At 39.0% G+C, this 12,106-nt stretch overlaps 1 protein-coding gene across 1 annotated transcript in view; it reads right to left on the bottom strand.

The window, feature by feature from the left end:
- Window positions 1-3,876: 3,876 nt before the first annotated feature.
- GUCA1C (guanylate cyclase activator 1C) overlaps window positions 3,877-12,106 on the bottom strand; it is a 35,128-nt gene continuing 26,898 nt past the window's right edge. The window contains exons 2-4 of the mRNA XM_008920865.3: window positions 11,387-11,536; window positions 8,953-9,040; window positions 3,877-6,040 (exon numbers count right to left, since the gene is read on the bottom strand). Coding sequence (XP_008919113.1) covers window positions 5,910-6,040; window positions 8,953-9,040; window positions 11,387-11,536 — 369 coding nt within the window. The 3' untranslated portion in view covers window positions 3,877-5,909. The remainder of the gene's footprint in view (window positions 6,041-8,952; window positions 9,041-11,386; window positions 11,537-12,106) is intronic.

Consider the following 12,106-nt stretch of genomic DNA (forward strand, 5'->3'; position numbering starts at 1 on the left):
GCCTCACTTTCAAATTGGAGCCAGCATCATTTGATGGTTTAGCAATTTAAAAGCTAGTGTTCATTGCAGTGTTGTTTGTAAGCACAGTAAAAACTGCCTAGCAAGCTGTCTTAAATTTTCTTACAGGTTGTGGATTCCCCATCCCCAGAGGTGTTCAAGACCAGGCTAGATGAGCCTCTGAGTAATCTGGTGTAGTGGAAAGTTCCATGCCCATGGCAGGGGGTTTGGAACTAGGTGATCTTTAAGGTCCCTTTCAACCTAAACCCTTTTGTGATTCTACTGCAGAGGAGGTGGAAATAGAAATTAAGTAGTGACACAGGAACACTTTTAGAATTACTGTCCAAGTTATCTTTGATGGCTGAATCTTCTCTCACATGGCTGATGTAAGGCAAAAATCAGTACAGGCCTAAGCAGAAGATACCACTTTTCAAGTTGGTCCATGTAGTCCAACACGATAAAAGTAGTTCCATTGAAGTTCAACTGCTGGCCCTGCACAGGGCAGCCCCAAGAATCACACCATGGGCCTGAGAGCACTATCCAAACCCTTCTTGAACTCTGTCAGGCTTGGTGCTATGACCACTTCCCTGGGGAGCCTGTTCCAGTGCCCAACCACCCTCTGGATGAAAAAACTTTTCCTAATATCCAGCCTAAATCTCCTCTGACACAGCTTCATGTAATTTTCTCAGGTCCTATCCCTGGTCACCAAAGAAAAGAGCTTGGTTCCTACCTCTCTGCTTCCCCTCATGGGGAACTTGTTACTGCAGTGAGGTCTCCCCTCAGTCTCCTCCAGGCTGAACAGACCAAGTGACCTCAGCTGCTCCTCATATGACTTCCCCTCAAGGCCCTTCACCATCTTCATTGCCCTACTTTGGACACACTCTAATAGCTTTGTAGGTTTCTTATATTGTGGTGACCAAAACTGCTCACAATATTCAAGGTGAGGCCGCCCCAGTGCAGAGCAGAGCAGGACAATCCCCTCCCTTGACCAGCTGGTGATACTTTGCCTGATACCCCCCAGGACATGGTTGGCCCTCCTGGCTACCAGGGCACTGCTGACTCATATTCAATTTGCCCTAAACCAGGACTCCCAGGTCCCCTTCTGCAGCACTGCTTTCCAGCGTCTCATTCCCCAGTCTGTACGTGCATCCAGGTTTGGCCCATCCCATGCAGAATCTGGCATTTGCATTTGTTAAACTTCATACAGTTGGTGATTGCCCAGCCCTCTCATTTGTCGAGATCTCTCTGCAAGGCTCTTTGCCTTTGAAGGAGAGACTCGGAGAGCTACATGTACCATCAGAAGGTCTGGCTGGTTGGAGGCCTCTGGCATGGCTGGTGCAGGGACTCCAGCAGCTACAGGGGAATGAGCTCTGCAGTGTGTCAGAACCATACCTGAGGGGGTGTGCACTAGTAAGACTGGGGATAAAAAGATCTCTTTATGCCCTTCTTCACCAACTACTGGGTCTGTTCGCTGCCTCTGTTGGCTGCTCCCAGATGGTTGGAGGGGAGCCCTTCTTGCTCGCCCTGCCTGTGTGAACTCCCACATTACACCCTGTTGCCACTCTGTTCACCGTGCTGCCTACGGGCCCCTTATGAGAGAGTGGGAACAGCTGACTCAGCCCATGCTGAGGGAGCCACTCCAGGGCAAAAGCCGCCAGCTCCACATGGCTCTTGGCCATCTCCTGCAGTTTCCCTGGCTCTAGAAATTCCCCCTGCTTGCAGTGATTCCCTGCTCTGCTGTGTGATGTGCCTGCACTGGAGCTGTTTGCCTTGGCGAGTGACCATTACTTATGGGGTTTTTTATGTCAGGTTTATAATAACGGCAGGTCAAAAAGTACAGTGTAAAACTACATAGATTTCCTTTTTTTTTTTTTTTGGAGTATTATACTGTATTTAGCAGAAGTTTTCAACATGGCATTTAAAAATCTCTCCCTGATATCTTCAGCAAGTTCTATAATCATGCAAAACTTCTAGAAATCTCTCCAAGTAAATGGACATACACCCTTGCACACAGGGAACTCCAGCTTTGGGTGTTCAGCTGAGTTTTTAGCTTTTATGGTCTGTATGGTACAGCTAATCTTACATAAGAGCAAAAATTAAATGCAACTATGAGATCTCTTCCACATCATGGCAAGCTATCATCCCATTTTGTCATGGATGCATGACTATAGCATAAGGTTTAATCCTGACTGTTAATGCTAATTTCATATCTACTAAAACAGGCAATTTACTTGTGGCTTTGAATTCCTATATTCTCAGGAAAAAAAAAGTACCTATTTATTTTCTTAGCATATTGCGCCACTAGAAAAGGAGATAATTTTAGGACAATTAGGAATTGTTTGAAAAAGGGGACTGTCAGGCTAATTACTGCTAGCTGTTTGGATGCAATAAAGTGTAAGTCATAAGGATTTCTTAACATTAAAAGAGCTTATATTAGAAAAGAAACTATCAATTACCCTGTGGATTGGCAAAGCTCACCCAGCTACACAGAGTGAATTTAAAACCTGTAATTCTTTCCAAGGTGAATATGGTGACAAAATGATTAGCTATTCTCGGTGCACATCCATCTTAATTAAAGCCTACCCCCCTGTGATGATGATGCATGCAGTCCAGCTTTACAGACACTCACAGCTGGTGTCTGCATCAATCTTGCTGACAAAGACACTTCTTGAGAGCATCTGCTATAATGTCTTTTTTCTCCCGTGTGGGGCAAAATCGCTCCCGTGGGCTCTAGCAGCCCTCAGGATCAGCAGCTCAGCACTGCCCTAAACCACATAAGTATTTGCTAAGGTGTGTACATAACATGATCCAACACTGGGCTTCTTTTTCCTGCTGTCTATTAAACTAGTAATAGACATTCTGATAGTCAGGTCAACTTACAGCTTACCCTTGTGACTACAAAGCAGGTCCAGAAAGATGAGCTGCAGCTTCACACTTGACAGGTTTTCTGTGTGCCACCATATTCCACTGATACACTTGATGAGCAGCTGACAAGTTTATAAAAATAAGACCAATAGAAATTGTGGCCATGATGCATTTATCTAAAGCAGCTGTTTATCAAGTTGTGCTTTAGTAGTGAAAGGAAGTGAACTTAAAAAAAATTGTAAATTAGATAGACTCATGCATAGTCCCAAACATGCGGAGTCACTGTAGGTAAATAATTTTTGAAATTATGTGCCACAGTGTTTACATTAAAGTGGAAAGATATTTGCTTCTTAATTACACAGGTTTCTGCTAAATGATTTTTAGATTAAAGTGTAGAAAATGAGCATGTCATCTACACCTTTAAAATTTAGCTTAACAAAATATGGCAAAGAATTTCCTTATATTTATCATTTTTTAATGCAACACAACACTCACCTTGAATTGGTAATTCACTTCATATAATTACAGTTACACAGAAAAATTAAGCAAATTTAAAATGCTCTTTTTAAAATCCCTTATAAAAAAAAAAGTCAGTATACGTAGATAGTAGTCATTTTTCCAAGCCCATCACTTCATTAGTTTAAAACCAGAAGTCCAAAACACAGCTGCCCACGCTGCTTAGATTGAACCATTTTATTTTACATATTGTAAAGGCAATTCTGAAGGACACCACCCTCATCGGCTTCAAATAGAAAAGCATTAGATTAAGAGAAGTGGCTTTCTGAAGTCTGGGTGTGAGAAAACTGATACTGACAGTGACATATTAATGTGTCAATGATGAATAAATACAAGAACTTAATATTCAAACCACCAGCAATCTCATACATCATTCTCTCTCTCTCTTTTTTTTTTTTAAGGATGTAAAAGATTCAAATGTCAGAACTATAATGTCAGGACTGTTTATAATGTCAAGTGATGCATATTGCATGCTCTTACTATACCTAGAACCTGGGATAATAATGGTAGATGATGGAGTACATTTAATTTGCAGTGGACATGGATTTGAAGGGAATTTGGAAGAAAAACATTTTCGTATTGAAGTCTTAAAAATTGTTTTGTTCAATCTGCACCAATCCTTGCACAAATTACTTTGTATAAAACTGATGCTTCTAACAATAACTAATATTAGTGTGATGCCTACAGGGCACTGTCAACCAGGGAGAACTTAGTCTTATAATATAGTAATTTGATAAAACTTGTTACAGACTTGAGAATCAATCCCAATAGAACCAGAAAGAACTATAATTTTCCCTTTGCAGATATTTCATGCCATTCCATCTCAGCTCATAGAATTAATCTTATTATTTATAAAGTAAAGTTGTGTTGTTTTGAGCCTGGTTTCCTAAAAAATGAGGAATATGTGATCATGCCATCTGCAAATGCCTTCCCTTCACTCCTGACAGCTACCACCTTCAGAGACAATTGCAACCCAGTTTGAAAGGAGGTAAAATCTCAAAGAAACTCAATTGTTAAAAGCTTTCACCCAGGTATCTGTGCAGGACAAAGATACTTAAATTAGTACTCCCTGTCAGGGAAAGGCTGTCTGTTTTGGAGAAGCTAGCAGTGTCATAATCAGGGGTGAGGCCAGTGAAAACAAATTGTTTTGCAAAGGAGGACATACAAGTCAAAGGACACAAATCTCTTGGAGTGCTTGCAAAATGATTTGGGTTTTAGCTATTCTTTGAACTTCTAATTTTGCTCTAGAAAGATAAAAAATTTAATTCCAGCACTTTTATAAAAGGTTAACTTGAAAGAACAGTAACTGAACCCTGAAAGAAACATCAAAATATCACATTATTTTAATTTACGGATGTAATAAAATCAAGAGTTGTAGGCTTGTTAAGGATGATACACATCTTGGGAATATTAAGCTGACTGAGGCGTTTCCCAGAGACTGTAATCCAATTTTAAGTACTGATTAGAGCAAATGTTAGATTAATACAAAGTAGGCTTTGCTCTTAATTGATCTAGATAGAACCCAGTCCTACCTAGAAGTTTGTGTCCACCCTTTAGGTAGTAGGGTTAAAAAACCCAGAATTAAAAGAAGAAATTTATTAACTCTGTGTCATCTAGAAAGGTTGCATTTTGTATTATTTTTATTATTTTATTGATTTATGTGAACAGAAGAGAATGTGCTGGTTTCAGCTTGGATAGAGGTAATTTTCTTCATAGTAGCTGGTATGAGGCTGTGTTTTGGATTTGTGACCAAAACAACATTGATAACACAAAGATGTTTTCATTACTGCTGAGAAGTGCTTGCATAGCATCAAGTCTTTTTCTGCCTCTCACCCCACCAGTGAGAAGGCTCGGGGTGCACAAGAAGCTGTGAGGGGACACAGCTGGGACAGCTGACCCCAGCTGACCACAAGGATATCTGACACCATATGGTGTCATGCTCAGCATATACAGCTGGGGAAGAAGAAGCAAGGGAGGGAATGTTCAGAGTGATAGCATTTGTCTTCCCAAGTCACCATTATGCTTGATGGATCCATGCTTTCCTGGAGCTGGCTAAACACTTGCCTGCCCATGGGGAGAGGTGAATTAAGTCCTTGTTCTGCTTTGCTTGAGTGCACAGCTTTTTCTTCACCTTTTAAATTGTCTTTATCTCAGCCCACAAGTTTTTGCACTTTCACTCTTCCCCGTCCCACTGGAGTGCAGTGAGCCCCCAGCTGGGTGGTGCTTAATTGCTGTCTGAGGTTTAATGACAACATGCTCATAGAGACCAAGTAAGTTACTTTTACTGCATCAAATACCTTTTCTATTATAGGCAGCTGAAGCTGGTTTTTTTCTGTGTGGCTGCCACAGTCATGAGCAAGGAAAAGAATAAAGAAAAAAAAGGAGATATATGAAGAGTGAAAATTGTTACTCCTGGAGCAGGCTGCTCGCTATTGCCCGAGCAGGATTTAACAACATCAAGCTCTCTGAATATATCAAATATTATCTTCCTTGAAATGATGACACAAAGGCCACATCTGTCACTGGATCCTTCAGACGCTGTTCCTCCTGCCGTTCTGTATGACTTTGAGTACGTTGGAAAGGTCAAAACTTTTCGAAATCAATTCCATTAGATCCTCATCGCTTTCCACACCGTTGATAAACTCTTCCAAAGTCAGTTCCCCTAAAAGAAAGAAAATACTCCTTAGGAACTAAGAAACCCAGCAATCATTGTCCATCCAACACAAGGCCACTCATGCCAGACTGAGTCCCTTAGGAAGGTTTCTGTTCTCTGCTGATAGGCAAATGCAGGAAGAGCATTTGATAATGTTTTCCTACTTTGCATCAGTCAGATCCTAGAACTCAGAGTCACTTTTTTTTATGTTAAAACAGGTCAAACACAACTTTCACTGAAGTCTGAGACAATTGTAAGTGCTCATAAATGTGTGTAACAGGGCACTAATGAAGCCTGTATCGAGGCTGAATTTAGATTTATGGACCAATTCTCAGTGAGCTAACTGGAATTTATCCTATAGCTGGTTTTAACAGAGATTAGAGTGTGATTTGCTGAGGATTACTAGGCATAGTACCTGTGTTGACTACTAGGATTATGTAGAGCCATGATCGGATATACTAAAAAAAACTGGCTAAGTGGTTTGATTGGATAAATTCTTCCAGGGAACTGAAATGGTCATTTAGAGTGTGATCTTTTGGGCTCATGTCAAAATCAGCTAATAACTTAGAAGGTGCAAGACAACTTTAAAATCTCTTCTACTGAAAAATCAGAATACTGTTTTACTTTGAGAAGGAAAAACAAAGCTTGGTTTAATAAGAAAGGCTTGAATCTTTCCTCTGAGAATGATTTAAAGTTTCTTGTGAAATTCACAACAATGAATGATTTCTCATTAAAATAAGAAATGACAAAAGGCCAGCAAAGGAAAATAGCTGGATAAGTTAGGGCCCCAGGGTGCAGGGGAGCAGGAATTCAGGTCATGTACATGTCTGGTGAATGCTTAGCTGGCTGACTTTTGGCTCTTTTCAGGTTTTAGTACTACCTGTAGGGATTTTTTTGGTGGTTTTGTTTCTGTCTATGGCAGCCTTGGAAACTTCACTTGATGTGAAAAAGGAAAACGATCAGCATTTGAAAAATGTGAAAACAACTTTCTACCCATAGTCAGTAAAGGCTGCTTTCTGTTTAGTCACATGTGTCCTTGCTACACCAGTGACAGGCTCATATAAAGAGGAAGGACATAATTTGACAGAAGTCCTGTCTCTTAGGCTTCAGTGAAAGTACTAAGACCCTGTCTAGGGGCTGGCATACAGTGCCCTGAGATTGTCTGTGCTGCTTCTTTCAATAGCAGTCCCCTTACATAATCATTCCAGAAGCAGAGACAAAACAAGCCATCTCTGTATGCTTATATGCATCCCTTGCTTTGCCACTCATCCTCTCACTTCTGCTGAACTCATATCCCAGGCATTCCTTTCCGTTCCCCTCCCCTTCCCTCTGTGTTGCCTCTGACTGAGGTCTTTGGGTGGATGGTGCTCCTGGACTCATCACATGGACATGTGGCATCATTTTCATGTTTATTCAGGTCAACTGGTCTTGAATTCCTTCCTTCTGTTCCCAGGCTGCACATTTCCAAGCACCACCAGCAGCGCACAAGAGCACAAACCGCACTGCAGTTGCCAGTGAGATGTGGCTACACTGGCAGGCCCAGGCTCGCTGCTGCCGTGATGGGCCTCAGATTTCCTCGAGCTAATGAAAATAAATTGCAAAACCAACAGGAGGTCTGTTCTAAGAATTGTTCTTTACAACCATGGGATTATTTATTGTTGTTTCATGTAAGGAAGGACATTGCAACTTACTTGTCTGTTTGCACGTTTCTTTAATAAGAAGCTACAGAGAGGCAGCGTAGTTGAAGCTAAACTTGGTAAAACTCGGCCCGTTCCTCAGGTGGAGCTAGTCCTGTTGCTTTGCAGCAATTAAAACACTAACAAACTATGGAAAACAGTTTGAAAGGGAATTGTTATGAAGATAATTCTCAATAAATCATGTTCTGGCTTTTCCTTGCTAAAATGTATGACACAAAATTATTTTTCCAGCTGATGTTTTAGCTCAGATACAATTGTTACTTGTAGTAAATATCTAGTCAAATTGGAGAATAATCATGGAATTTGGGTTTAGATGCTAGATCCTGACTGTGTTATTTGGAGTCCTTTTGTAATTTGTCTTCACCCAAAGAATGGGCCAAGGAGATGGGGGAAAAAAATTGTCTGCTAGTGCATCCTCCATATGTACCACAAGATCACTGTTTATACTCTGTATATTGTAAACAGCTTTTAAAAAAAGTAACATTCATACACCAAATAAGACCATAGAAATATCCCCCCAAAATGCCAAAAATTCCTGTCTGTGACTTCACTTTGTTCTGTAATGCTTTCCTAATATTCCTAGTTTGTCAGTGATTGCAGCAATTGATGTAAAATGTAATTGTCAGTGGAAGGAGGATCTTCAAGATTAGAAGTTTGAGGGGAGATATTCACATGTGAGAAGTTTTCTGTTAGAAACAACTCTGAAGCAGTGAACTGAAGTCTTAGTTTACAAATGCAAGTCCAATTGGCTTAATCTAGCTATCTTGAGGAAAAAAACAGTAGCATGTGTTTTAGCATGTGTTAACAGTCAGCCTTCAAGGGACATCCAATATGCTGTCCAATCCTTAGAACATGCTAGAGCATATACAACCATGCATCTTATTTGTATTTTTTTTAACTATTTTAGATAGATTAAGCCAATGCAAATACACTAAAAAAACCCCTCAATCACACTTTCATTTTGCTGTGCAACCAGAGAACTGGCATTTTTGGTGAACAGTGCAAGACCTCTGTGCTTTAGCACCTACTGCATGTAATTCCTATGTCACTGATTTACACTTCACTGTAAAGCTGAAATAATTTGGGGTAAAGCTGAAATAATATGGGTAAAAAAGAGTTTTGGCTTTCAGTTAATCTAAAACAGTCAGTTCTTCAGTAGTGTGTGCAACTCCCTCTCTTCCAGAGGAAAGTCCCTGCCAGTGCCAACAAAACCTAGATTCTTACCATCATTGTTCACATCTATCTTCTGAAATACCATGTTTGTGAACTCTTCAGCACTCATGTTGGTGTAGCCATTTATAGCCTGGATAGCCTGAGGGCAGAAACACAGAAAATTCTTTCAGAGTTTTTTCCATCAAGTTGTAAAAACAATACACTGGCAGCACCAGTAATTGCAATGCAACTCTTTAGTTCCCAGACCCTTTCAAAAAATCACTAAATAAATAGCTATTTCAAGTAAATCTTCAGTAATGAGGATTGCAATTTAATTAACATAACACAGCCTGAAGATTGCAAACTAATTTACATATCTCTGAAAGTCTGAAGAACCATGTGGCACCTCTGCTCTGTAATACACTTTAGATTCCACACCAGCATTTTTAACTGGCCCTAGAGAGTTCTGTGTCTTCAAAGTGCCCTATGGTCTATGTGATTTAAATACAGTACTGTTTTTCACAGCTGAATGCACATGCAGAGAAAGCCTAAGCTATTTTTCTATTAAGACATGTTTAACTTAGTAATCACTAACAAAGTCAGACCAGCAGTCCTGGAAGTTGGCAAAATGCACTTGACCTCCAAAGAAGTTAAGAAAACCAAAAGTATCCCCTCTAGTTTGTTTTTTTGGTTGTTGTTGGTTTTTTGTTTGTTTGTTTTCTTTTGTGTTTTTTTTTCTTTTGTTTGTTTTTCTGTAGGAAAAGGACTCAATATTTGGAGTAAAGGTATAAATTAATGTTTTTGAAAAATTGTATCCCATTCACTGAGATGGTAATTTTTACACTGTGGTGATCATTCGGGTTAATAAAATAGGAGCCTCCACGTTAACATCCAGTGGTTCAGATGCAACAAGGATGTGTTTACAGAGTTAGATTCAAACTCAATATCCCAATTAGTAATTGACTGGGAAAATATGTGCATATATAAACATGCATATATGTTCTATAATGGGCATACTGTAGAATTTGTTTTTCTACACTTGAATTATCTTGAGGTGAACTGTGTTGTGTAAGAAAATTCACTGTATGTGCCAGTTGTTTCTTTTGGTATTTCTGATATTATATTAGAAATCATTGTATTTAAATAAAATGTAAGTTAAACCTATTCAGCACTGATGTGAAATTCTTGACTGTCACTGTCTTTATTTTACTTTACAGCTTTTTAAAAACAGTAACCTTAATACATCAAATAAGACCATAAAAATACCAACCCCCAAAGTGCCCAAAATTCCTGTCCATTTCAAAAGGAAACGAGAATTTTTGCAAAAATGGGTACATAAACTTATTTGTATTACTAATTCATACTTTAGATACTTTTGGTGTTTTATATGTCTGACTCTGCTACAGTCTTCAGAATAAAGTTGTACTTCTGCCACAGAAGTAAATTTATTGTAGTGCTAAGAGTAAAGCAGTGGTTCCTGAAGTATCTGAGTCACTGTCTACCACTGTCACCTTAAATAGTTAAACAAAATAACTGGGCATTGAAAGGGTGCATGGTTATCTGGAAGGAGTTTTGATAATGATTTGTTGGTTCAAAGTTTGCATAGCTGTAGAGACAGATGAAGTTTTAATAGGAGTTCTGCGATTCTAAATTAATGTCTCAGATATGACGTATCTTTTTGGACAAGGCCTTTTTTACTGACATTTATTGTAATTCCAGGAAAAGTACTTTCCTTGTTTATGTTGTTACTTTGCTCTGTAATGAGTCCTGTGCATTTAGGGAGCAGTATTAAGCCATACGTATTTGCAAGGAACCCTAACATACCTTTTGGATGAAAGCAGCTACTGCAGTTCAAAATATTATTTCACTAGAGCAAGTGAAAAATACAGAAATAATTTTAAAGAAAGAATTGCACTGCTTTGCTTTTGTGTGTTTGAAGTGGACCCATTTTCTGCAACATTTTGACAATATTTTTATCCCACTGTCACTATGTGATTTAATAGTAAAATTATATTTCTCTGATTAAGTTTTAAAATAGGGGTAATGGCAGTTGTAGTACACAAATCTAAAGGCCTTTCAAAGAATTAAAATATTGCAATATTTTGTTGACATCTATATTTTTCTTGCAGCGAGCTCACTTTGAGAAGTCAGTTTTCCACAATGGACTGGCACATACACTTGTAACCATCTGTTTTATTCATTATGCTGCTACAGTTCTACCCTGCCTTATAGTATAGTTTATCACAGTAATGCCTCTAGTTTCTACAGTTTTTCACTTTAAGTATTTTATCTGTAGAACTATTGCTTAGAGTAAAATACTATTTAGATATGCTCAATAGGGAAGAAACTAATGGCAGGAGTGTCACTAGCCACTGTAAATTCTGGTTTTAGAACTGTAAAACATTAGGTAAAGTACAGACAATCCATTTACAGGACATGAGGAACCATTGTTTCAGGGGCAATGCACTATGTCAAATGTTCTTGCTATTGGTCATAACTTGCTTACCGAGAATATGCTTAGTAGTTCTTTTTTGTCAATACATCCGTTTCCATCAGCATCGTATAGCTTGAAATACCATTTCAATTTTTGGTCAATTTTCCCTCGTATAACCAAATTTATTGCAGCTATGAACTCCAAGAAGTCTATAAATCCATCCTAAGAGAGAGAGAGAGAAAAAAAACCCCAAACACCTATTTAATAATGCTGGTTTTCAGTTCATTCTGGCAATTGCACAGAAACAGGTCATCAAATTCACTACAATACACACTGATTTATGAAGCACCTTAAGATAGAAATCTCCTGTGGTATTAAAAAAGGATACACTCAAGTGGAAGATCTATAGGAAGAGGTGTTAGCAAAGACAGTTTTGTTCTCCCCTAAAAGCTGGGGGCAGTGTAGGCAAGGGGTAAATCTGTTCTGAGCAATTGTTATTGACAGGTTTTGAGAAGAAAAGAAAAAAAACGGTTTTGTGGGAAACTGCAACATGGGAAAAAGAGGAGTCTGGGATATCTGGTTTGGTACTAATGAACTATGTACAGCAGAGTCGTTTACATCCATACTGCAGAACTACCTATGCTTTCCAGTACAACAGAGCTGTCCCAGGTGTTTTTCATCTGAGAGATCATGTAATAATAATAATCTGGCATGAACCCCATGTACTGTGGTTTATCCATATAAACATCAGGTCTCTCAGATGAATACATTTTGCACGGGATATAAAGCCTT

The sequence above is a fragment of the Manacus vitellinus genome, unplaced genomic scaffold (genome assembly GCF_001715985.3).
Source record: "Manacus vitellinus isolate BGI_N305 unplaced genomic scaffold, ASM171598v3 scaffold_34_pilon, whole genome shotgun sequence".
NCBI classification, from domain to species: Eukaryota; Metazoa; Chordata; class Aves; order Passeriformes; family Pipridae; genus Manacus; species Manacus vitellinus.